This window comes from Grampus griseus (assembly GCF_964374135.1).
Source record: "Grampus griseus genome assembly, chromosome: 1".
In the NCBI taxonomy this organism is placed as follows: domain Eukaryota; kingdom Metazoa; phylum Chordata; class Mammalia; order Artiodactyla; family Delphinidae; genus Grampus; species Grampus griseus.
The window spans coordinates 157,865,065-157,891,170 of NC_139017.1; the positions used below are offsets into that span (position 1 = coordinate 157,865,065).

The window sequence follows — 26,106 nt, forward strand, 5'->3', positions numbered from 1 at the left end:
AATTTCTGGTCATATGGTAGTTCTGTGTTTAATTTTTTGAGGAATCACCATACTGCATACAGCAGCACCATTTCACATTCCCACTGTCTTATGCTTTTTAAAAGATTACTTTCAGGGTGAATTAAGACTAGACTAATGGGATGCTTCCCTGGTGGCGCAGTGGTTAAGAATCCGCCTGCCAGTGCAGGGGACACAGGTTCGATCCCCAGTCCGGGAAGATCCCACATGCCATGGAGCAACTAAGCCCATGCACCACAACTACTGAGCCCGCGTGCTGCAACTACTGAAGCCTGCATGCCTAGAGGCCATGCTCCACAACAAGAGAAGCCGCCGCAATGAGAAGCCCACGCACCACAACGAACAGTAGCCCCCGCTCGCCACAACTAGAGAAAGCCCACGCACAGCAATGGAGAACTAACATAGCCAAAAATAGATAAATAAATAAATTTTAAAAAAAAAGATTACACTAACGAAGGCACGAGTGGGAACGCAGAGATACCAGTTACCCACATGAGAGATGATGGTGGCTTGGACCTGCATAGTAGCAGTGGAGGTGGTGAGAAGCAATGGGATTCTGGTTTTGTTTTAAAGGTAGCATCAACTAGATTTGCCAAGGAATTAGCTTTGGAGTATGAAAAAAGTGCGGAATCGAATTGTCTCCCAGGTTTTTGGTTTGAGCAACTGGAGGGATAAGGTTGCCATTTACAGCTTTGGGGAAGTTTGCAAGAAGTTGAGGTGGATACATCAGGAATTTGGGGACATGTTAAGTTTAATATGTCTATTATACAACCAAATAGAGATAATGATCCTGGTGTTCAGAGAAGTTGTGTGGGTTGGAGAGAAAATTTGAGAGTTTCCAGTGTATAGATGGCATTTAAAATCATGATACCTCATCTGGGGAATGATTACAGACATCGAAAAGGAGAGGGTCAAGGGCTGAGCCCTAGGACATTCCAGCGACAAGAAGTGGGTGTGAAAAGAAAACAGCAAAGAACACTGAGAAGGAGATGCCAGTGAGGTAGAAGGAAAGTCAGAAGAGCAAGATGTCCTGGAAGCCACGTGAAGAAAATGTGTGAAGGAGAAGGAAAGTGATCAATTGTGTTAAATAAGATACTGATGGTTCACGTAAGATAAGAACTGCAGGGAATTCCCTAGCGGTCCAGTGGTTAAGACTTCAAGTTCTCACTGCGAGGGCCTGAGTTCAATCCCTGCTTGGGGAACTAAGATCCCCACAAGCCGGGCACTGCAGCCAGAAAGAAAAAAAAAAAAGAATTGCAAACTGGCCATTGCTCTTGGAACCCTACCAAAAGTGATTCAAAGGACCGTGGGGAGGCAAAAACCTCAGTGAAGTGGGGTCAAGAAAGAATGGAGACAGCGAGTATAGGGAATTGTTTCAGGAGTTTTGCTGTAAAGGGGCGTAGGGAAATAGTGACAGATTAAGAGAGGGTTAGTTTTTGTTTGCTTGCTATTAAGATGCGAGAAATAATAGCATGCATGATGACAGAAATAATCCTGAAATCACCAGGCTTCCCTGGTGACACAGTGGTTAAGGATCCGCCTGCCAATACAGGGGACATGGGTTCGAGCCCTGGTCCGGGAAGATCCCACATGCCGTGGAGCAACTGAGCCCCGTGTGCCACAACTACTGAGCCTGTGCTTTAGAGCCCGCGAGCCACAACTACTGAAGCCCATGCACCTAGAGCCCATGCTCCGCAACAAGAGAAGCCACCGCAGTGAGAAGGCTGAGCACCACAATGAAGAGTAGCTCCTGCTCGCCACAACTAGAGAAAGCCCATGCACAGCAACAAAGACCCAACACAGCCAAAAATAAATAAATAAATTTATTAAAAAAAAAAGAAAGAAAAAATCCTGGAAAGAGGGAAAACAAAATGACGGGGGGTGGGGGGGGGAGAATTACTAAAGCTACACCCATAGACAAGTGATGATAGATAACTAATAAAGACCTACTGTAGAGCACAAGAAATGCTTCTCAATACCCTGTAATGACCTATATGGGAAAAGAATCTAAAAAAGACTGGATATGTATGTATGTACAACTGAGTCACTTTGCTGTACAGCAGAAACTAACATAACGTTGTAAATCAACTGTACTCCAATAAAAACTAAAAAAAGAGAGAGAGACAATGGGATCTAGGCCAAAGTATGAGGGCGCAGATGCAGGCTGGTAGCAGATGAGGCAGTAAGAGCAGGGGAGGCCTCCTCCGGAAAATCTCTGCCTCTCTCTCTCTCTCTCTCTCTCTCTCTCTCTCTCTCTCTCTCTCTCTCACACACACACACACACACACACACACACACACTCAATCCCCCTCCTCCAGACTGTCTCAGGATTCCTCCAGACCACATCCAGCTCACGTTGTTTTGAGTTAGGTCGCCAAGGGCTGAGGTAACTAAATGTGTCTCCCCCATTTCCTGAGAGCCCCCCGCAGAGGCTGCATCGAAGTCACCTCTGAATTTTCCTCCACACACCTCCAAACCCCGGCCCAGAGCTCCGCAGACTGCGCTTGCTGAATTAGCCCGAAGAGACCCCAGGCAGCTGCTACGTGGCGGGTTTCATAAAGGGAGGCGGTCCTAGCCCTGCGCTCAGGGACGCAGACATTCGAGCTCCAAGCCGACTCGTTCCCTTCCTCCCCTCTACTTCCAGCAATCCGAGAGCCCAGTCGCAGGGCTGATCTTGACCCAAAGCGGCCACCATATCGGATGTCAGTGGCTACCGAGAGAGGTTCGAAGTTGGTGGGGGTGGGGCTAACACTTGGGGTGGGGCCTGAAGACAGTGCTGGGTGAGGATTGGACCGAACGTTCAGGAGTCGAGTTTTATGTTTTTTTTATTTTTTATTTTTTAACATCTTTATTGGGGTATAATTGCTTTACAATGGTGTGTTAGTTTCTGCTTTATAACAAAGTGAATCAGTTATACACATACATATGTTCCCAGCTCTCTTCCCTCTTGCGTCTCCCAAGAGCCGAGTTTTAAGTCCGAACTCTGGACCGAGACTAGACCTAGCTCAAGGAGGCGGAGCCTAATGAGGGAGCGGGGTGGAGATTGGGCTGAGGGCGGTGTCGGCGCGAGGATTGGGCCGCGCGCTCGGGGGCGGTGCTTGAGGGGGCGGTGTCGTGTCGGAGGTCAAAGGTCAGTAAATAGTGGTGATGTCATGCGGGCAAGATGGCGGAAGGGTGAGCCAGTCATCCACTTCTCGGGCGTTGGGCCCTGAATTCTCCCAGGGTTGGGGTGCTGGGCCAGGGTCCCCGCGGGGAACAGGAGGCTAGCGCGGGCCTGGACGGAGCTGAAAGGGCGGGGTGGAGTCTCAGCATGAGGGGGTGGGGAAGCGGCCTGCGAAGTCTCGGCCCGCGGGCCACATCTGAGGAGGAAACTGAGACCCGATTCTTGAGCGGGCGAGAGTCGCGCTGGGGGGCCGCCAGATGTGTCTGTCTTCCACAGGGAGGACGTGGGATGGTGGCGGAGCTGGCTGCAGCAGAGCTACCAGGCAGTCAAGGAGAAGGTAAGCCGGGCCGGCGCCCTTCCTACGGCAGGGCCTCGCGCCGCCTCACTGCAGCCTGGTCCGAGCCGTCCCGCCGGACCCGTGTGGGCTCCGGGCCTCAGGGATGAGGCCGACTTGGGCCCTAGGAAAGACAGACCCCAACTCAGACCAGTGTGACTCTAGCTACAGTGAAATAAATACGGTCTTAAAGCCTGCAGCGACCCTGTGGTAGGAATCCGTGGGAAGGAGCGGTTTATTTCCGCTTGGGAAATTCACAACTTCGTAGAAGAGAGAACGTTTGATCTCGGCCTTGAAGAAAAAGAATTCTAGCGATAGAAACCTCCTCTAGTCATTCAAATATTAGAGTATATGCCACAGCCAGCACTGTCTGACTCTGTGGTCCTGAGGATACCGACGTTAGCCAAGCAGGTGCAATCCTGGACCTCCCAAAACTCACAGTCTAGTGGGGAAACAGCAGTCCCTGTGGCCCGAGTGAGGCTTGGCTCTGCCGGTGGGCAATGCCATTGTGTGTTGCTGTTTCAGTCCATGCTAGTTCGTCAAAACCAACCCAACTGAATTCTGGAAAAAGTTAATTACTGTTTAGCTCAAGCAACTGGGGTGAGTCCTGCTTCAGGGCAGACTCCAAGAGGCTTCTGGCTTCAGTTAAATCAATCCTCTATTCTGGGAGCATTTGTAGTGTAACATCACTACAGCCCAGCAAAATCTGAGAGTGACCTGAGCTGTTTATGTGGTTGATGAAGACTCAGAGAATTTCAAGCTGAGGTTTAATAGGAGAGACCCCAAAAGAGCTTGCTTTTTGTTGAGTAGTCTACTGGAAGGAGAGTCTGATGTTCATTTAGCAAATGTTTTGTGAGGGCCTCCTGTGTGTTACCCTTAACGTTGGTCTTACCATAACTCATGAAAAATAGGTGGTTAGCCTTCCATCTTTGTTCTCTCATTTGAAGCAAGGGGAATGGGTGTTGTTTCTGCCTTTGACAGTTCCCCATTTGGAAAGAGAAAACTTAAATTTCCTATTCTTATATGAACCTAGGCAAGATATTTAACCTCTCAAAGCCTCAGTTCCTCATCTGTAAAGTGGGAATACTAATAATACCTACCTGCTAGGATTGTTGTGAGGATTAAATGATAATATATGTAAAGCACTAAGAACAATATCTAGCATACAGTAAGTACTAAATAAGTACTTATTTTTATTATTAAGTACTGAGAGCCGCGGGGAAACCTCTTAAATACCTGCAGGCCATTTTTCCTTCCATTTTGTTCTTGGTCTTTCAGTGCTTTCCTGGCCTTGCTTCCTTCCCTACCTATGCTGGCTCCGTCTGGACCACTCAATTCCCAGCACCCCCAATTCTCTTGCACCCAATAGCATATATTGCCCCAGAAAATACAGCCCTTGGTGCTGTGATCTGCTTCCCTCTGCCCCTTCATTCCTCTGGGTGTGTGTGTGTGCTTGCTTGCCCACGGACACTAGTAGGGAAAGCCACGATGCTCTTTGGCCCACTGCAGATTCCCCAAACTCTCTGGGCTGGGGCCCCTCACCCTCCACCCCTGCCCCAGCAACTTTTTTCAATCTCACATTTGCTTCTCCCCTAGCCTTCAGAAACTTTCCCCAAACCTAACTCTTCCTCAAGTCCCCTGTCCAACCACTTCCTCTTTTACTTCCAGGAGACAAGCTCACCTCCTACTTTTTAAAATTTGAAGTCAATAACATGATCTCTCTTAACTCCCTCCCCACCCCTGAAGCCACTACACATAGACTTATCTATATAAACACTCAGCTTCACCTACCACTTGCCAAATCCAGTGGTGGTTTTCAGGTCTTATCTTTCTGGACCTTTCTGCTGCATTAGACGCTAGTGATCACTCTCTCTTTCCTGAAACTCTACTCCCTTGGCTTTTGTGGCATGATTCTCTCTCAGTTCTCCACATACTTCTCCAGGCTTTCACTTCCTCTTTCACGAATTCTTCTTCCTCTGCCTGCCCTTTAAAGGTGGTGTTTGAGGAACCTTATCCTCACACATTGCTTTGTTCACTCAACAAACTCTTTCATTTTAGGGAGACTCCTAATCCTTTTCTGTGAGATTTAGTATTTGAGGAGAGCTCTGGCTAGCCGGGTGTCCCAGATATCCCACAGTCACTGCAGATACTACATACCAAAATCATTGTCACCATCCTCTGTATAAACCCACTCCCCCTTCAGCATTTTCTTCCTCAGCTGGCAGCACTGCAATCATCCAGTCACCTAGTTTAGTTGCCAGTAGCTCTTCCCGACTCTTTCTTGTCCTGAGTCAAAACATCTATTTAATCACCAAATCCACCTTTTTTGCCTAGTATTTCTTGAACCAGTCCCATCTTCTCATCCTGACCAGCACTGTCCTTGTTCATTTTCTTCTATTTCCTTTCCTGGGCTGTTGCAACAGCCTCCTGACAGATCTTCCTCCATTTCTGATCTTGTCACTCTTGGACCTATAGTCCATGCCAGTCTCTGGAGTGACCTGTCAAAAACGTGAGTCTCATCATGTCCCACCTGCTTCAGACTTTGGTGGTTCCCCATCACCAACAGGGCTGACCAGGCCCTCCAAGGTTGCCCTCTCAAGCTTTATCCCTCACCACTTCTGTGTTACCCTTTATTTTCATTAGGACTGAAGTGCTTGTAGGCCTCAGTAAACCCCAGGCCCCACCACGCCCAGGCTGCCTTAGTGACTCCTGCTCATTCTTTAAGGCTCAGACCAGGCCTGTCAACAAGTCTTTCCAACCTCCCCACAATACACCAGTCACTGCTCTGCCCTTGCACATCAGCACTGTTACGTGAGCATTTTCCCCAGTAGACTGTGACCTGGAGGGCTGGCACCATGTCTGTTCATATAGGTCCCCTAAGAGCTCACAGTCTAGTGAGGGAGACAACCATTCATCAAATAATCATGTAAATGGTTATGTAATTAAAATTGCCCTGGTACATACCAGTCTAACAAGCACACATTTTTTGAGTGCCTACTTTATGCCAGGCTCTATGTCAGACACTGGGAGAGCATCAGTGAACAAAAAACAAACGCTCTATGTTCACAGAGCTCACAGTTTATCCAGGAGGATAGATACGAACAGGTAATTATAAATCTAAAGGACAGTAAATGTTAAAGAAGAGAAAGTGCAGGTGCCCATGAGCAGGGGAGCCAACCTACATCTGAAGGAAGTGACATGTAAACATAGCCAGGTGAGAGGGTTCATTCATTGTGTTTGTTCGCTTGTTTTGAAGAGTTAGAACTATGTGTCAAGGAGAGGGAATGATGTGTTCAGATACCCTGAGTTAGGGAAGATGGTAGAACATTTGGGAAACTTGAGGAAGGCCAGCTGGAGCTCAGTGAGGGGCATCGTGGGAGGGGATGAGAGTCCGCCAGGGTGAGATTATATGGGCCTTGTAAGTGAAGGTAAAGATTTTATACTTGCCATAGGATACCATGTAATCACTGAAGAATGTAAAGCAGGGGCATCATGGTCTGCTCTGACTTACTAAGCTCCCACTGGTGTCACGAGGAGAAGGTAATAGAGGTATCTGATGCAACCTGGGAAAGGAGTCTGGTTGAAAGAGCAGGTTGGCCTGGACTAAGGTGGTGGTGGTGTGGATGGAGAGAGAATTGATAAATGACTCTTCTACTCCAATTAAGGAGTCCTGAATCTGAAATGGAGCCATTCCCACTCGCAGAGAAGCCTCTGGCTGATAGATGAGATTGTCCCATTCAGAGACTTCCCAGGATGATGAAAACTAGGCAGGCTCTTCTGCAAAGAAAAAATCGCCAGAACATTCAAAAACATGTTTTTAAAATGTAGGTGATTATCCCTGTGTAAAATGAAAGGGCTTGAAGGGGTGAGCACAGTGATAGTCCGGGAACGTGTCTTAGAGTGGGTGAGGATGAAGCAAGACAAGGTAAGACTTAGACAAGAGCTGAGGGCCTGCTGTCTCACACTGGGTTTGAGTGCAGAGTGAGAGTCAGACCGGTCCGACAAGCAAGTATCAGTTCTGCCCAAAGGAGCTCTATGGATGAACAGAACCTTGGGGAATGGTGGAACCAAGGCGGCCTAGGAGAGAATCTGATCCAGTATTTCTTTTTACACCCCCTTTGTTGAATGTAAAAAATCACACACCTTTTTCACTGGTGTTGTCAAAAATTGCTCATAAAAGCTTTCTAAACTATTGCTGTTACCAGTACAACGTATTTATAAAACCTTTCACAAAAATAATTTCACCTACCGTCTCATGTTTCAACTGAATTTCCCTGTGACAAAAAAAGTAAAAATAGAAAACACTTTCCTTTGATTAAACACACACACATACCCCCCTTCTCTTTGTGTTTGAAATTGGAAACAAAGGTCATGACTTACAGCATAGCTAAGTGATGCATCGAAGTCTGTTTTGTTTTCAGACTGCTTGTGCCCCCTTCCCCATTCTGCTCATGAGAACTACTGATCTCTTCCACCTCCCTAATTTCCCAGGAGAAAACCGAGGGCTAGATGAGAGTTCCTCCTGGCCACATAGCTTATAAGTGTCTGGGCTGAGCTCAGTCCCCGTTCTCAGAGCAGCAGGAAGTTCCTCTGTGCTCTCTGCTGTTGGGTAATGCCAGGTCATGGAATTGGGACAAGTAAGCATTGTTTCTGAGCCCAGGCTTCCCATGTCACTGAGTTTTCCATGTTTCTGTATGATACTAACGCACAGGGAATAGGAACAAAGGGTGGTGGCACCAGCTGGCTCTGTCATCCCTCTCTGTCTTCCCTTAGTCCTCCGAAGCCTTGGAGTTCATGAAGCGGGACCTGACAGAGTTCACCCAGGTGGTGCAGCACGACACAGCCTGCACCATTGCAGCCACTGCCAGCGTGGTCAAGGAGAAGCTGGCTGTGAGTACCACCTACACCCTCCAAGTGACTTTCCCACATAGCCTGACCTGCCTGGGACCCTGGTGGGAGCTCCCAACCTTTCTACCGTTAAGTGATTATTTTTTCCCATAGGCTCCCATTTTGAAAATTGTGTCCGTCAAGCAAACAAGCTACATATGTTAAGTAATAATAAGCTTTCCCACTTCTGTATTGTTTTAGCAGATCGGCAAAGTCATTCATTGTAGACAATTTAGAAAATACAGATAAATAAAAGAAAAAGAAAGACCTAGAGATACCCGTAAGTCCCTCTCCCAGAGATTAACTACTGTTAATATTTGAGGAGTATATCCCTTATGTATACTTTCTTTTTCAAAACTGGGATCAAATGAACACCATGTTTCATAACCTAGTTTTTGACTTAATCATTGCAAACCTCGTTCTAGAGCATGCATAAATGGCATGGTATTCTGTTATGTGGATTTGACCAGTTCCTAGTTTCCTGTTTGTTTTTTCCAGTATTGTAAACAGTTACAGTGAACATGCTGATTGCTTAATCTTTCCCCTTAATATTTTTTTCCTAATAAGGTATTGGAAAGGATATAGGGTGAATATAGTTGTTTTAGACCTTTTAATATCTACTGTAAAACTGCTCTCCAGAAAGGTTTTGCCAACTTATATTCTTATTGGCCCTGGTTTTATCAATCAGAGATGTATAGTGGAATTCTCTTGTGAGATAGGAGTTAGATTCTAAAGTCAGCATGGAACTTGAAAATTGTATATGGTCAAAGATATCCCTGCAAACCTCAGATTTCCAATGAAGTATATAGTATACTAGTTTTGTATTACAGTTTCTCCTTTAGTATTGGAACAGATTTCAGTTTCTTTGATCATCAGCTGAATCAGTTGCCTAGTAATTAGAGGCCATGTTATGGAAAACATGTTATGGAGTTTTTATAGCCAAGCTTCTTTTGTTGAATCTTGTAAAATACTGTCTGCCTGCTAACCACAGCTACTGATGAGCGTGAATGACAATTAGTAATTGAGCTGAACTGCTGCAAGTCCAGCCAGTAGCAGAGATGCCACTTGTTTCTTTCATTTATTTACTCCTTTTCTCATTCAACAAATAAGATTATATACCTGTGCCAACATGTGCCAGGCACTATTGATAGTCTCTAGGTTTAAAATACCTGGGCAGCCTAATCAGGAGTAAATGTGACACTTTTCTACAAGGTTTGCAGAGCCTGGTCCTGTCTCTCAGCCTCCCATCCCTTCTTACTTATGTATGTATGTATTTATTTATTTATGGCTGCATTGGGTCTTCGTTGCTGCATGTGGGTTTCTCTAGTTGCAGCGAGTGGAGGCTACTCTTCATTGCAGTGCATGGGCTTCTCATTGCAGTGGCTTCTCTTGTTGCAAAGCACGGGCTCTAGGCATGCGGGCTTCAGTAGTTGTGGCACGCAGGCTCAGTAGTTGTGGCTCACGGGCTTAGTTGCTCTGCAGCATGTGGGATCTTCCCGGACCAGGGCTCGAACCACTGTCCCCTGCATTGGCAGGCAGATTCTTAACCACTGCGCCACCAGAAAAGTCCCATCCCATCCCTTCTTGCTCAAGGGCATTCTGACCAGTGTGGCTCAAGATTGGTGCCCCACTTGCCTCTTCTAGGAGGTCCATACATTGGCCCTCAGCTGGTCCCAGGTTTGCCTCTACACAAGGCTGTTTGTTCTCATCCTACCCATATGTCCTCAACCTTTCATACAGAATACTTCCTGAGCAATGATGATGATGAGATTGTAATATTACAGTACTGCTAGTTATTAAATGTTTGCCATGTGCTGGGCATTGTACACACCTTATCTCTTTTAATCTCCACAGTACCCCCCTGAAGGAAGTATATTTATCTGCATTTTACAGATAAGTAAACAGACTCTGAGAGGGTTTAGGTCTCATAACCAAAAAGTAGTAGAGCTGGGATTCAGATCCAAGACTGACCCCAAAGCTAGTACCGTTTCCATCACTCTACCCATAAGTCCTCTTCCCCACTGAATGTCTGTGGCATGGATCCTCCCCTGTCAATTTGTGATCAGCCTGGTCGACCTTGAAATTTTGTTGAAACAGCCAGTCAAGGAGCTCTGCTCTGACCTACACAGGCCTACTGTGGCCCTGTTCCGCACCCCCATCTGGGGGATGGGGACTCTGGCTGCCCCTCTCTCCTTCTCCAGCCCCAGAGATGGGGGTGAAAGGTCGTGAGCATTTCCCTGGTCCCCACACACAGTACACTTTGACCCCTGATGCTTCATACCTCCATACCCTGTACCCCAGTTTGCAGCCTGCTCCTGGGCCACTTGCTTCCTCTGTTGGCTTCTCTCTGCAGACTGAAGGCTCCTCGGGAGCAACGGAAAAAATGAAGAAAGGGCTGTCTGACTTCCTAGGGGTGATCTCCGACACCTTTGCACCCTCACCAGACAAAACCATTGACTGCGATGTCATCACCCTGATGGGCACACCCTCTGGCACGGCTGAGCCCTATGATGGCACCAAGGTATTCACTAGCGGCACTGGGCTCTAGCTTCTAACCTGAGCTCACAAAGCAGTACATGTTCATAAAAAATAAATACATGTATATAATTAAATTGGAGAATACCAATAAGCAAGAAGATAATAGTTTCTAAACCCGTAATCCCATCACTAAAAGAGAACCACTGATTCTTCGTTGGTGTATAACCTTCCATTTCTTTCTGCTTGCAAACACTGGTAAAGATAGTTTGGGGTTTTTCTTTTTAACAGAAAAAGCACTTTATACATGCAATTTTGTAACCCACTTAAAAATTTGCAATTAACTATTAGCATCTTTCCTAATCACCATCATTTTTAATGTCTTTAAATTCTTGCAAGCGTATATAGCATAATTTATTCAGTCATTTCCTTAGTGCTGCACATTTGGATTCCTTTCAGCTTTCATCCATAATAAGGAATGCTCTGGACAGCATCTTTATGGGCATGATCTCCACATTTGTGTTATTTAAGACTAATTTCCAATAGGAATAAATGTACAGGGGGAGGATATCTTCAAAGCAATTAAATCAACAAGAATGGTAGTATATTTCTATTGCATTTTATCTTCTCACCATTACTTCTTTTTTTTTTTTTTTAACATCTTTATTGGGGTATAATTGCTTTACAATGGTGTGTTAGTTTCTGCTTTATCACCATTACTTCTTATATTTTGTGGAGCGTTTTCTCCCAGATTCACAGTGTGGTGTCACAGCAGTTTGACCTTCTTCATAGCATTTTACCACATTGAATTTCAATTCCAAACATGATTTTTCAAGCATGTTTTTCAGCACTAGTATTAGCACCACCACTTAGTACACATTTAAGTGGATTGTGAAAATTTTTTAATTATAGGATTTTAAATTATAACAGTGAATCACCAAAATCGCTTGCTGAAGTTGTGATACAGCCAGCCCATGCTTCCTGCAATAATGAGGAAGGAAGGACGGGCTTTCCGTTTACCAGCTAAAGTTTGCCACTCCTGTGGCCCTAATGGGAACACAGATTGCAGAACACAATGGCAGACTGGCTATGAAATTAAGAAATTCTTGATGAATTGTTTTAATTTGAGGGAGTTAAATATTTCAAAATTTGCCAGTAAATTTTGCACTTTATTAATATACTTGCACTAACATTTTTCATATCTCACATAATTCAAAACCATTTTATACATATAATTTTATAGCCTCCTTACCCTTTATTTTCTTAGTTTCCAGGGGTGGAATACTGGGTGAAAGACCATTTTTCTAGGAGCCCCAGTTTTGGACTCCTAGCCCAGTGCTCCACTCCATAGCCCACAGTGTTAATTGCCAGGTGCCCTGTGGGTATGGTAGCCAACAGGGGAGAAGCTGGTTGTGGTTGATCGGCAGAGAGGGGTTGCTGTCTATCCCCATCACCCCAGAATTTCTGTTCTCTGTTTTTTTTAGGCTCGCCTTTATAGCCTGCAGTCAGACCCAGCAACCTACTGCAATGAACCAGATGGTGAGGGGGTAGCACTGAGGGGGCAGGCTTGCTGGGCAGGGAGACCAAGCGGGTCTGGATTGCGCACCCTGTTTGTCTCTGGTAGCAGTGGCCAGGCACCCCCTGTGTAGAGGGACCAGAGTGGGGCTAGTTTGACCCTTACATCTGGTGGGATGGGTTGATGGTCCCCCTTCCTCCCTGAACCCAGACTGTCTTCATCCCCTTCTACAGAGGCTTTGCTCCTCTCGTCCCTCATCCTCAGCTTAGGCTCGTTCCCAGCCCTGCTGCCCTGCCTGCCTTCCCTTTGGCCTGTTTGCTAAGCTCCTGCTGTGCAGCAAGCCCCAGGATGGGAACCAGACACCAGAAATGAGTCAAACCCTCAACCAACCCTGTCCAGACCTCCAGGAACCTGCTGTTAGGAGACAGAAAGAGGGAATAAAGCAAAGATACTAGAGATAGAGTGACTTGACTGCTTCCACAGAAAGAGGGGAGCAGTGGGATCCCAGAAGGTGGCATGTAACCCAACCTGGGAAACCTAGCATGTGACACCTGAATTGAGGTTTTAACGATGAATTAGAAGTAAACTAATTTTACTTTTAGAAGTGGGGGAAGGATATTCAAGCAGGACAACAGGAATTTGAAGTTCTCGAAAAACCTAGGCATTTGGGAAGGCCAGACAAAGGGTGCATGTGAGGAAATGAGGGCAGTGAGAGCTGCCAGGGGCACCAGACTGGAAAGGCTTTGGGTACCAGACTAAGCAGTTGGAATTTTGTCCTAAAAGGCTCAAGATAGTGGTTCTTAACCTTTTTTTAAGTCACAAAGGCCTTTAAAAATCTGTTGAAAATAACAAGCCCTCTCTCAACAGAATTTTATATGCATATGGGAATTCTTTAACCCTTTGAAGCCTATCTGTGGACCATAGCCTGAAATGCCCTCCTGTACAGAACTGTTGAAGCGTTTTGAGACCTGATGTGATCAGATTTTGCATTTTATAGAAGAGCCTTCAGGCAGTGTTTTGTAGGATGAAATAGAGAGGGAGAGACGGAAGATGGGAAGACCAGTTAGGAGGCTTGATAGGAATCTTCATGTCAGAGGTAAAGCCGGAACCAGGGAAGGGGCGGGTGGAATGAGGAGGAAGGTATGCATGTATAAGAGACGCTGAGGAAGTGGAATCCAGAGTGACTCCATAAGGGAGGAGTCTGGGAGGGCCTCCAGCTCTCCAGTGGATGAGTGGGTAGGACAGGTGGGCGGGGGAAGAAAATGAGCACACGTTGTATTTGCAGCATATGTGCAGGTGGATGTGTCCAGGCACCTGGACCTCTGGATCTGGAGCCCAGAAAGGCAGCCTGAGCTGCAAAGACACACTGAAGAATTGTCAGTGGGAGGAAGAGGTTGAAACTCATGGTTTAGTGGAGGTTATCTTGGGGGAAAATGGAAAACGAGAAGAGATAAGGAAAGGAAAAAGAGGAGCCCACTGAAGACTCAGGTGGAACAACGAGAGAAGTGGGAGGAAATATACAAAGAGTGAGAAGCCAGGAGAGAAGAGGGCTTCAAGAGGAAGGTAGTGGCTCCCAGGGCAGAAACTGTAGGATGGTCACATGAGGAGGAGGACAGAGAATCTGCCACTGGATTTGGCAACATAGGGTCACTGGTGGTAACCTGAGAATAGCTGTTTCAGAGAGGAGAGGATTCAGTAGCCAAGTGCAGTGGGATAAAAAGCAGGCAGGCATGGGAGAGAGTGGAGACTGCAGCCCCTCCCAGTGATCACTTAGGGGCCATGCCCTGATATCAAGCTTACCCACCCCTTCACCCTGCCTGACCCCCCACCTTGGGCCATATGGCTTTGGAAAAACCTTAAGTTTTCCTCATTGTCCATGTCCAGGCTTAGGTGTGATTTCTCTAGGCCCAGTGTTCTTTCTCCAGACCCACGGAACTGACCATCAGTGTCTGTCCCTCTGCAGGGCCCCTGGAGTTGTTTGACACCTGGCTTTCCCAGTTCTGCTTGGAGGAGAAGAAGGGGGAGATCTCAGAGCTCCTTGTAGGCAGCCCCTCCATCCGGGCCCTCTACACCAAGATGGTGAGGGCCTAGCCGGCAGGACCTCAACCAACTCCCGGCCTGAGGTGTGGGGAGGTGGGAGGGACATGTCCAGAGTCATTGTGGAGTCCTCTGGCCTAGAGAGCAGCAGGAGGCCCTGAGGAGCCAAACCAGCCAGCTCCTGAGCCAAGAATCCACATGGGGGAAACTAATTTGCCAGGCTTCTGGCAATCATGGTGAGAAATGGAAGGGCCGGCAAAGCCTGGTGGGAGTTCTTTTCTCCCTCCTTGGCCAAGCTGGGCCAGGAAGGTGGGTCTGGGGGGTGGAAGTGCTCTAAGAATCACTACTCAGCCACTTATCCCATCTGATATCCAGAGTGGCTGGGAGCTGGCTGATGAGGCTGGGAACATAGACCCCCACATAACCACTCCCAAAGTCTCATCTCCACTGTCCCCTCCCTCCAGGTGCCTGCAGCTGTTTCCCATTCAGAATTCTGGCAGCGGTATTTCTATAAAGTCCATCAACTAGAGCAGGTATGCTGGCCTAACCAGGGAAGGTCCTCCACTCAGCCATGAGGGAAGGGGGCTGGATTTTGTTGAGGGAAGAAGGGGACAGAGGGTGCCAAGAGTTCTGGGGTCAGGACCAGAGTCTGGGAAAGAGGGTTCCCTGACTGCTCCTGGCCATCTACTCCCCCACATTCAGGAGCAGGCCCGGAGGGATGCCCTGAAGCAGCGTGCAGAACAGAGCATCTCTGAAGAGCCTGGCTGGGAGGAGGAAGAAGGTAAGAGGTATTGAGAGGTGATGAGAAAGTACCAAGTCCTGCCTGTGGGAGACTGTCTGGGCCATTCTCTCTGAAGCCTGGAGGGACATGGCACCCCAGGGAAGAGGAGGGAATGAATATGGTGTTTGCTCATGCCAAGGATACACTGAGCTAACAAGGGGTTGTTTACCAAAGCTGGTGGATCCCAGGTTTAGGTACAGAAATCACATGTGTCACTTGAAGCAGATTTCCCTGCTAGCCCATGGACCAGTACTTAAGAGTAGGGGATGCTTATTGAAATTCCAGATTCCCTTCTTCCACTTCTAAATAAGACTCTATGGACATGTGGCGAAACTTGTATTTTTAACAAGCTCCACTGGTAATGTTAATGACCAGCCAGACTTGGGAACTGCTGGCTTAGGGACAGAGCTGAGCTTCCTCTACCTGGTAGCTCAGCTTAGGACAGTGTGTGGGAGCCACCTGCATGGTATGTTAACACAGTTACTAAGTGCTTATATTATATGCCCAACCTGTACTAAAAGCTTTACATGTATGGTCCTTACCACAACTTCATTATCCCTCTTTTGCAAATGAGGCAGATAGGTTAAAGAAGAGTTAAGTGTCTCGCCCAAGATCATGCACGTGGGATATAGCAGAGCCCAACCTGAACCTCAAACTGACTGACTTTAAAGTCTTGGCTTTCTAAGCTATAATATTATCTTGAGCTGCACTGCTAGAAGCTGAGTGCCCACCAGGCATGTGCTATGCCTCAAGGGTGGGAGAGAGTTTGACCAACAGGGATTATCTGCAGAAGAATTGTGATGGAGAGGGAGGTGAGGAAACTGGCACCCATTAGTTTTGGTTAGAGCAGACTTTGGTGGGAACCTGCGGTCTGTTTTCAGAGAGCTCCAAGGTTGTCTTGGGGCTAACCAGGGTACATCACTCTCTTTCCCTACCTTTCTCTCTTGACAGAGGAGCTTGTGGGCATTTCACCCACATCTCCAAAAGAGGCCAAGGTTCCTGTGGCCAAAACTTCCACATCCCTTGAAGGAGGACCTGGCCCCCGGAGTCCCTGTGAAGAGAATCTGGTGACCCCGGTTGAGGCTCCAACAGAGGTGACTCCATCGGAGAGCAGTGAGAGCATCTCCCTCGTGACACAGATTGCCAAACCCACCCCTGCATCTGAGGCACCAGTGCTGCCCAAGGACCTGTCCCAAAAGCTGCTAGAGGCATCTTTGGAGGAACAGGACCTGGCTGTGGATGTGGGCGAGACTGGACCCCCACCCCTAGCTCAGTCCAAGCCCCACACCCCTGCTGGCCGCCCCAGCGGTCCAGAGCCCCGGCCTCCAGCCAGAGTAGAGACTCTCAGGGAGGAGGTACTCACAGACTTACGGGTGTTTGAGCTGAATTCAGACAGCGGGAAGTCTACACCCTCCAATGGAAAAAAAGGTAAGCCATGGGCTTCCCTGGTGGCGCAGTGGTTGAGAGTCCGCCTGCCGATGCAGGGGACACGGGTTCGTGCCCCAGTCTGGGAAGATCCCACATGCCGCGGAGCGGCTGGGCCCGTGAGCCATGGCCGCTGAGCCTGTGCGTCCGGAGCCTGTGCTCCGCAATTGGAGAGGCTACAACAGTGAGAGACCCGCGTACCGCAAAAAAAAAAAAAAAAAAGGTAAGCCAAGGCCAAAGCCCAGGGAGCGTGTGCGGGCAGGGCAGGTGAGAGTTGCCACCTCACAAGGCAGACTTGTCTTCTTGTCCCATGTGAGGATCCTAGGAGCAGATGGCCTTCATTTGTGCTACTGATGATGATGATGACAGCTACTATATTATGATGACAGCTACTGTAGTATTTATTATACCCTATTCCATCAATTCCAAGATGCATTTATTCTCTGAAATTAGGATGCATCTTACAGTTGTTGGGGTTTTAGATTCAACAAAATAAGGTTTATGTCAAATCATGTGTTAAGGATGTAATATTGCATTTAATTTCTCAGTTACCAGGGGAGCTTGTTAATTTCCAGTTTACAACTCACAACTCCATATAACTGTCCTCATTTTACAGATGAAGAAAGTGAGCCTCAGAGATGTTAAGTAACTTGCTCAAATTCACACGGCCAGGAAGTAGCAAGCCCAGATTCAGACCCAGCTCTGTCTGACCTGAAACCCATGCCCTTAACTACCACACTGTGTCAGTTTCTATCCTTTTGAACAGTTCAACTTTGGGGTGGGAACTCCTGTGACATTGATTGCTGTCAAGGGTCTTCTTCCATGGATGACCTCAGGAAAGTCAGTTAGCTTCCCTAGGCCTGTGTTAATTGTTATTATTATAAAATATATAAACAAAACTTACATGTACAGCTTAAAGAAGAATAAAATGAATACTCATGAACTTGCAGTGACCCAGCTTAAGTAATAGAGCTTTAGTTTCTTATCTGCATAATGAAATTTTAGACTGTAGACACTTTGACTTTATGTCAAGGGGGGGACCTCTCTCTAACTCCTGCAATTAAAGGACAGTGATGGCTCTGGTGTCAGCTTGTTTTGCCACATCCAAAATACCTCTCCAGAGATAGCCAATTGTCAGCAAGACCTCCCCTCAGCTCCTCACACGCAGGCATCCTGTCTGCCAACACTCAGCACCAGTTGGCCACAAAGCTTGCCCAGCAGGTGAGCACTGGCCTACTGGCAGTGAGGGACTGGCTTACTGCAGTGGATGGGGAAACAGGCTGATTTCCAGTTTCCAACACAGTGTTTTCCGTCTGACTCTGATTCAGTGAGGTCATCCATTGAGCTCCTACCCACTCTTTATAAGACACTGAGGAGGGAGGGGTAAAGGCTGCAGTCTATGATGAGGCACGAAGCAGTATGAGACAGGCTTGGTACAGGAGGAGTTCAGAGAAAGAAGGAACCTCTGCGCATCAGCAAGTGTTTCACCAAGGAGACAGGCATTGTATAGGAGAGTTGGAGAGTTTGCGGCAGGTGCGCAGGGAGCGGTAGTCCAAGCTGAGGGGGCCTGCAAAGTCCCCCACATGTCAGATCGTGTGTTGGGGACATGGGGCACATTGAAGCGGGTGACCAAAGCCCACGTTTCTGTATTGTTCCCAGGAGAGGGAGGAACAAGAACTTAAAATCTTAAGCCGAATTCAGAAAGTTGGACTTGGTGCCACAAAGCAGCAGGGCATGCTGCTTATATGCCCAACCTGTACTAAAAGCTTTACATATAGAGGCTAAGGGCTCAGGCTCTGGAGTTCAGACAGTTCTGGGTTCAAATCCCAACTTTGCTCATAAGCCATGTGACTTCAGAAAAGGTACTGATCTTCTCTAAGCCTCCATTTTCTCCTCTGTAAGTTGGGGGTAATTATTTCCTGATAGGTCCTCAGTTAGGGAAGAAATTTGGGTAGAGCCCTGCTTTGGGGAGATGATGCAGATAATAAGACGTACCATTCTCTGAGCACTTTCCATATGTCTGTATAGCTCTGTGCTAAGCACTTGATATGCATATCACTCAATCCTCACAAAAATCCTGAGATCTGTGAGATTTTCCCTTTTTTTTTTTTTTTTTTTTTTACTGGTAGGAAACTGAGATCAATCACCCATCTAGTAGGTATTTAGAAAAGTGTGACATTGCCTTTAGGAGAGTGAAGAGTAGGTGATGGACCCAATATGTGTTGTGTGGTTGCTGGGTGGATGGTACGAAGGGTCCATTTGAGATAATGGTCGTGAATTTTAAGAGACACCAGTCAGCACAGTAGTACTTTTGTCCAGCCACATTCAGTTGCTCAGGTGCAGGCACAGAGCAGATGGGGAGTTGGACTTAATCAGGGTTCAGGTTTACCCAGGTGAACTCAAAAAGTCAAGAGTCCAAGTGTATGCAAGAAGTGATCAGAATGATGGTTCATGGAATCTGAGCTGGGTAAGGGAGGGAATAACAGTGAAACAGTTGGAAGGTTAAAGAATTATTGTTTCCATTGGGAATTGGGCTATTGGAGAGAGTGATGAGAAAAAATGAATGGTGGGTAGAGACTGGAAGAAATGAGATTATGGGGAAGATGCAGCATAAGCTCTTAACAGTGCGCTATACTTCCTCTAATGCACTGGGGGATTCGCAAAAGGAGGGCCGGGGGATTCAGTGCAGGAGACCCACCAGAAGTAGTTGTAGTCACTTAATGGGGGGAAGCTGGGGTCTTAGACTAGAGTGGGACAGTAGGGACAGAGTAAAGGGAGGAAGAATCTTAAAAGAGGCCTGGAGGCAGAGTGACTCCTTCTCCCTCTTTGTCCAGATGACATGAGGGAGGCTTGGTCTCTGGATACAGCAGTCTCTGGAGGTGGCCCAGCCACAGGGACCTCTAAGGTTCCAGGGTGATGCCTGTCATTGCAGAGCTGCTTCCCACCTGTATATTGTGCCGAGATCCATTTGAGCAAGGAGACTAGACTTACCCTGCTCAGGCTCCCTCAGCAGGGAGCAGAGAGGGGAGATTAGGGCAGACCCTGTGGCCTGCGGACTGGAAGGAGCTCTGGGCTTAAAGCCCCACTTCACTACTGACTGACCTGGGAGTGGCTTTTGCTTCCATTTCTTCTCTGGAGAAGCAAAGAGCCAATTAAACAGAATAAAATGAGCTGTGAGTGACAGCACCATGAGGTTAATAATCACCTGAAAACTCCCCTTTCTTACAAACAAAAGAAAACAGTAAAACTTCGTCATGAAATCTTAAATTGTTGTTGCATAGATCAGTTCTCTGCCACGTGCACAGTGTAAAGGAGAGCTTAGTACTCTCATTGTGTGACAGGACAGGGTGGTGGGAGGAAGCAGGTGGCAGAGAAAGTCCAGATTCACATCTCTGCCACTCAGAGCCTTTGTTTCCTCACCTGTAAATTGGGACTGTTAATACCTATCCCAGAGGGTGGGTGTAAAGTGCTCCAAAAATGTTAGCTGATGCTTTCTTTTTTACCCCAAAGGGTCTGCCCTAGCATTTAAGCCTGAAGAGGAGAGTTTCAAATCCCTAGAGGGCAACCTGGGGTTAGGAAAAGCTGTCATGACCACAGCCACAGCTCTGGAGGGAGAGATCAGCCGGGAGTCCAGCTTCTAACCCACAGGAAGCCTGCACTGACAGGGAGCCAGACGCAAGCCACCAAGAGTGTCCTGAAAGCACAGGGAGCCTTAGATGTGGAGTCAGAAGAACTGGGTCTTGGTTGCAGATCTGCCCCTGACTGGGTGTGGGACCATGTGTAAAATTACTTAACTCTGGGACCAGGCCTTTAACAGCTCCATTTGTTAAATATCCACTGTGTATATATGTTACAGGCACTTTACATGATACTGCTAATTTTAACACTGTTGTATCTCAACTGCAGGCCAAGGTCTATACAGAATCATCTAGGTACCTGTTTATAATGCAGAATTCTGGGTCACCACCTACACCTGCTGAATCTAAATGAGGGGGGATGGGAAGACAGGAATCTGCATTCTAATAAGCTCCTCCAGTGGTTCTTTGCAAAGAGGGTGGTTTTATCCTTATTTTATAAATAAACTGAAGCCCAGAATAACTTGCCCAAGACTACACAATAGATAAAAGAGTTAGGGTTCCACCCAGGTTTGCTTGGCTCCAGAGACCCTGCTGTTACCACACCACTTAGGGCTAGCTGGGTGACTAGAGAACAGTGCAAGAACCCGAATAAGGAATGCGGAGGCCAGGCTTGGGGAGGTCTCAGAGCCTGGGTGCATGGTGAGGAACAAGCTGGACAGGAAGAAACAAGGTATTTACAGGTGGTGCCATTGGGGGATCAGAGCTTACTCTTTTTTTTTTTTTTTTTTTTTAGAGCTTACTCTTTTTAAAGGTGCTTTTTAAAAAAAATGATTACAAAGTAATATGTGTTCATTTAAAAAAATATATTACCCCATGACCTCATCACCTAGTGATAATTATTGTTAGTATTCTTGTGGGTGTTTTGCTCATTCTCTCTGTATGTGTGCATGCATCTGTGAGTGTATTTTTTTAATGGAATCATACTGCATATGCTCTTTTTTTACAGGAACTATTTTTGTAGTTTTCTTCTTACTAATAACTTTCACATGTACATTTTTTTTATATTGCCTGTAAGAAAGCATACCCAAATATGAATGTTTGGAGCAGTAGTTGTCAAACCTTAGCAGGCATCAGAATTACCTAGAACTGGGAGGAGTAAATGTTTTCTGCACAGAGCCAGGTCACAAATATTTTAGGCTTTTGGGGACATACAGTTTCTGTCCCAGCTCTGTCGTTTCAGCATGAAAGCAGTCATAGACAATATGTCAACAAGTGGCCATGGCTGTGTTCCAAAATTTTATTTCCAAAAGCAGACAGTAGGCTGGATTTGGTCCACAGGCCATAGTTTGCCAACCCCTGATTTAGAGAAAGAGTCCACGAATATTTACTGAGTACAAACTATTTGTTCTAGTCACTTGGAATACATAAGAAAACAGAAGATCCCCGTCCTCGGGAGCTCACATTCCAGCTCCTCTACTGTTAGACAGTAAGCATAGTGAATCTGATTATGTAATACACTAGGAAGTGGTAAATACAATAGAAAAAAGAACAACCAGAGCAGAGTGAGGGGTCAGGGTGCAACTGAAGATAGGACAGTCTGGGTAGGCCACGTTTAGATGGTGAGATTTGAGTAAAGGTGTGAAGGAAGCGAGTGAGTTGGCCTGTGGGTATCTGAGGAAGAGTTCGAGGTACAGGGAACAGTCCTTGCAAAGGCCCTAGGTGGGAATGTGCCTGGTGTGTTTCAGGAGTAGCAGGATCAGTGTAGGTAGAAGGGAGTGATTGAGGAGGAAGAGGTTCATTGTTTATTTCTTCTGGAAGATTTCCATGGCCCCTAGGGAGCTTCTGGACCACAGTACTTCTCCACTATTCAGTAACTTGCTTTTTCTCACTTAATAGTTTAAGACTATTTTGCCATGTATATAAATGTTTTATAGCCTAACCTTTAAAAGCCACATAATGTTCCATCATATGACTATACCATTTATTTTTGTAATTCCCTATCAGTGAACTTTCAGGTAGTTTTTTAAGTTTTCATCACTGTAACAGCACTACAGTGAACATCCTTTTGGTTAAATTTTTTTACTGAATCCAGGATTTTTCCTTAAAATAGATTCCTAAAAGTGGGATCACTGAGCCAGAGAAAGCAGAATGTAAAGACGTTTGGTGTGTATTTGTCAGGCCTTTCTAAAGAGTTCCATCACCCCCAGCTACAACCTCTTCACATACCCCTTCCTGTCTCTCACACTATGGATCATGGTTCCAGGCTCAAGCACAGACATCAGTGAGGACTGGGAGAAGGACTTTGACTTGGACATGACTGAAGAAGAAGTGCAGATGGCACTTTCCAAAGTGGATGCTTCCGGTGAGGTGAGTCGGCCTGGTTGGCCACAGGGAGGCAAGCACAATGATTCCGGGTCTGAGGACTCTCCCTGCCAAGCCCGACTGTCCCTGCAAGGTGGATCCCACTCCTATCTGAGGTGGCAGGCTGCGGGAAGGAAGCTAGGGCCTCCCACTCAGGCCCTGAACAGTAGTCATTAGCAGGGTCCGCTTCCCCTCAGTTCCAGGGGGATGGATGGGGGAGTTCTTGACCTTAGCTCCTATCAGAATCACCTGAGGAACTACTAAAAAATACAGATGCCAGGGCTTCCCTGGTGGCGCAGTGGTTGAGAGTCTGCCTGCCGATGCAGGGGACACGGGTTCATGCCCTGGTCCGGGAAGATCCCACATGCCGTGGAGCGGCTGGGCCCGTGAGCCATGGCCGCTGAGCCTGCGCGTCCGGAGCCTGTGCTCCGCAACGGGAGAGGCCACAGCGGTGAGAGGCCCGCGTACCGCAAAAAAAAAAATAAAAATAAATAAAAAATACAGATGCCAAACCCTGCCCCAGACCTTTTGACTCATGGTCGCCAGGTGTGGGACCTGAGCAGATTTCTGGCCTTGGAGACAAAAGACGATGTGATCACTTAACCTGAGCCTCTGTTTCCCCATCTAAAACATGGCACTGATCATTATAATTTCATATGCTGTGGTAGATGATGCATGTGCACACCTTAGGCATAGTGCCTGGGGACATGGGCGCACTAATAGACGTTCCTGAAACGACCACAAAACAGTCATAAGCTCAGAGGCCTATTATTCTTATTCTTCACTTCCTCTCAGAATCAAGGATGGTCGTTTTGAATGAGAGGCTGGGCAAAAGTCTCTCATAGCTAATAAGGGACAGGACTGAGGCTCCAGCCCACACATCTGATTCAAGTCAGTGTTATATCCACTGTCACACAAGAACCCCATGATTCCTTCCAACATGTAGCTCAGGAACCTGCTATAAAGAGGTGAACAGAGTAGAGAGAATGGGAAGGGCCTTGTTTTTCATGCTGAGAGACTGAAGCCCAGAGGGAGGTAGTGACCTACACAAGAGTATTTTACACCTGTGACCTCACTATACCCGGGGTAGAGAAGGCCCATGGCACCTCTTATGCCACGTGGCCTTCATGGCTTTGGTGTCTTTGCAGCCCTCTTTAAAACCCGACATACAGGGCTTCCCTGGTGGCGCAGTGGTTGAGAGTCCACCTGCCGATGCAGGGGACACGGGTTCGTGCCCCGGTCCGGGAAGATCCCACATGCCGCGGAGCAGCTAGGCCCGTGAGCCATGGCTGCTGAGCCTGCGCGTCCGGAGCCTGTGCTCCACAACAGGAGAGGCCACAACAGCAAGAGGCCCACGTACTGCAAAAAAAAAAAAAAAAAAAAAAACCCGACATACAATATATCTGAACAGAATTATTTATATCAGGGGATCTGCTGATATGAAGAGAGGCCAAGAGACAGTTGCCTGGGGAGACTTCAGCTGGGGATTAGGGTGCTGGAGCCCCTAGTGAAAGCCCTGCGAGCACCTGTAGTCCAGTGCCACGCTTGCTTCTGATCACAGCACCACTGTAAAGTTCCCTGCCTCTCAGGGCCATATTCTTACCTGCTCCGCAGGAGACAAGTTCTCCTTCAGGGATTGACTGATGGGCTTCTTGTAGTCAGGGCGTCCCCTTGTGGTGTCCAGTGTTGGTTGGTAGAAGCATTTCCTTTGAGTCTGGAACCATCAGAACAGCAGGCCCACCGCTTGGGCAGAGGGCAGCTCTGCTCCCCAGACATTCCTTGAAGCAAGTGGTTCGCTCTGAGAGGAGGCCGGGTATGGCCTGGGGGAGTTGGGGCTGGGGCTGCGGGGAGGGCTGTCCCGAATTGGAGGCAGCCGGGGAGCTTGGGTCTCAGCTTGACTCAGAGGAGTAATACGTGTTTGTGCTCTCCATTATCCCCTCCCTTTGCAGCTGGAAGATGTAGAGTGGGAGGACTGGGAATGAGGGGAGCCAGAGCAAGCCGCTCCCCTACCCACAGCACTGCCCACCTCCCTCGCTCGTCTCCGCCCGGCCCTGGAAGACACTGACTAAGAATGTCCCCCAAATGGCCTCTGTCAGCCAGAGCTCTAGGCAGATTCTGGGTTGTTCCTTGTTGGCCCTTTGGCCCTCTGCTCACATCTGGGAAGGGGCTTGCTAAATCCAAACCAGGAACTCTGACTTATGCCAATCATAGGATGACCCGAGGGGGAGGAAACCTACCCCCCTCACCAGAAGAGCCTACATTTCTCTGCTGAACACCACTGTTCCTGGGGACTCTTGCTGGGAAGTCCCAATGGATAGCCCTAGCCCATCTGCCTGTGTAGGCAGAGGCCAAGCTACCAGTCTCTTGGAGGATGCCGAGAAAACACACTCTGTCACCCATAAGCAGGCAAAGAAGGCCATGCCACCTGCCCTTGGCTAGACAGGGATGGTGAACACATTTTGGTTCCTGTCCCAGCGGGTAAGAGGCATTCATTTCTGGGAAATTTGCCTCTCTTAGGAATCTCCCCCTCCCAGGCATCTTCCATTCCTGGAAAGGTTCCTTGTGGTTCAGAATCTAGAGACCAAACTCTCTCCTTTTACCCAGTCCAGGCTGGTATGTCCCCAATGCCTTTCCCAAGGCTTCTTCATGTCAGATGCACCCGAGTCCTTAGCCCAGCTGTGCCACCTGCAAGAGTGCTCTTGCTCTTCTTCCCCTCCCCAAGAAGGGAGGGGGCCACTTCAGGCCCTTCTGTGTGTTGCCTGGCGGGATACCTTGTCCAACCAGCTACCCACCTCGACTCCCCTGTAGCGTAGGACACAAGCCAGCTACCAGCGGTACAGAGCAGTGATCAAAGCTGAGTACTTACAACTCTGGTAAGCCCAACTTCTCCGCCTCATCCCTTCTGCATCTTGAAGGGATATGCTGGGGGTGAGCTTCTTGAGACTGTCATCAGGTTTCTGCAAAAGCTCTTCTTCCTGAAGGCAGATCCAATCCTTGTGGCTCTCACCCCCCACTCTGGTAAAAGCTGCACCTCTCTTGGGGGGATGAGGGGCTGCAGGAATCCCTGGAGACCCTGGTGCTTCACGATGCTGCTCTGGTGATTCTTGTATATAATCTGGTGTGTTCACCAATGATTTAAAGTGATTGTGGTCAGGGGCGCTAAGAGAGTGGTGGTCACTTCCACTTCAAACCTTCAGTGAGGGGGTGGGATGGAGAGAATGCTGAATCTTTTTTTGATGGGATGGGGTTTTTCTCTTTGTAATTATTTCTTTAGTTTAATTAACCTTTTGGTTGTTTGTGCAATATTATATATTTTAAATTATAATGTATCTCCCCAGAGTATTTTGTAGCTGGGAAAAGAAAAAAGGAAAAAAAAAAGACTCTTAACAGCTGTTAGTTTTGTAATTAAAAAAGAAAGAAAAAAGAACTTTGTCCTGAACCTTTTCCAGACTTGCCGTTAACAGCTATTAAAGAGATTCAACAGAAGCTGGAAGGTGTCTGGGGCTCTGTTCTTGTACCCTACGGCAGCTG

The 26,106-nt window shown here is 47.5% G+C and overlaps 1 protein-coding gene across 3 annotated transcripts; it reads left to right on the forward strand.

The window, feature by feature from the left end:
- The first annotated feature begins 3,168 nt into the window (after window positions 1-3,168).
- BSDC1 (BSD domain containing 1) lies at window positions 3,169-26,061 on the forward strand. 3 transcript variants are annotated; one of them, XM_082649352.1, is made up of 11 exons: window positions 3,169-3,192; window positions 3,458-3,518; window positions 8,289-8,405; window positions 10,756-10,923; window positions 12,362-12,416; window positions 14,357-14,472; window positions 14,895-14,963; window positions 15,133-15,211; window positions 16,163-16,639; window positions 22,478-22,581; window positions 24,525-26,061. In XM_082649352.1, exons 1-11 carry the CDS (start codon window positions 3,182-3,184, stop codon window positions 24,555-24,557), a joined length of 1,290 nt encoding a protein of 429 aa, XP_082505478.1. In that variant the 5' UTR covers window positions 3,169-3,181; the 3' UTR covers window positions 24,558-26,061. The 3 variants fall into 3 exon arrangements, with proteins under 3 accessions (XP_082505478.1, XP_082505477.1, XP_082505476.1); XM_082649351.1 differs by lacking the exon at window positions 24,525-26,061 and adding an exon at window positions 22,902-23,203; XM_082649350.1 differs by lacking the exon at window positions 24,525-26,061 and having other exon boundaries at window positions 22,478-22,885.
- The last annotated feature ends 45 nt before the right edge of the window (window positions 26,062-26,106 follow it).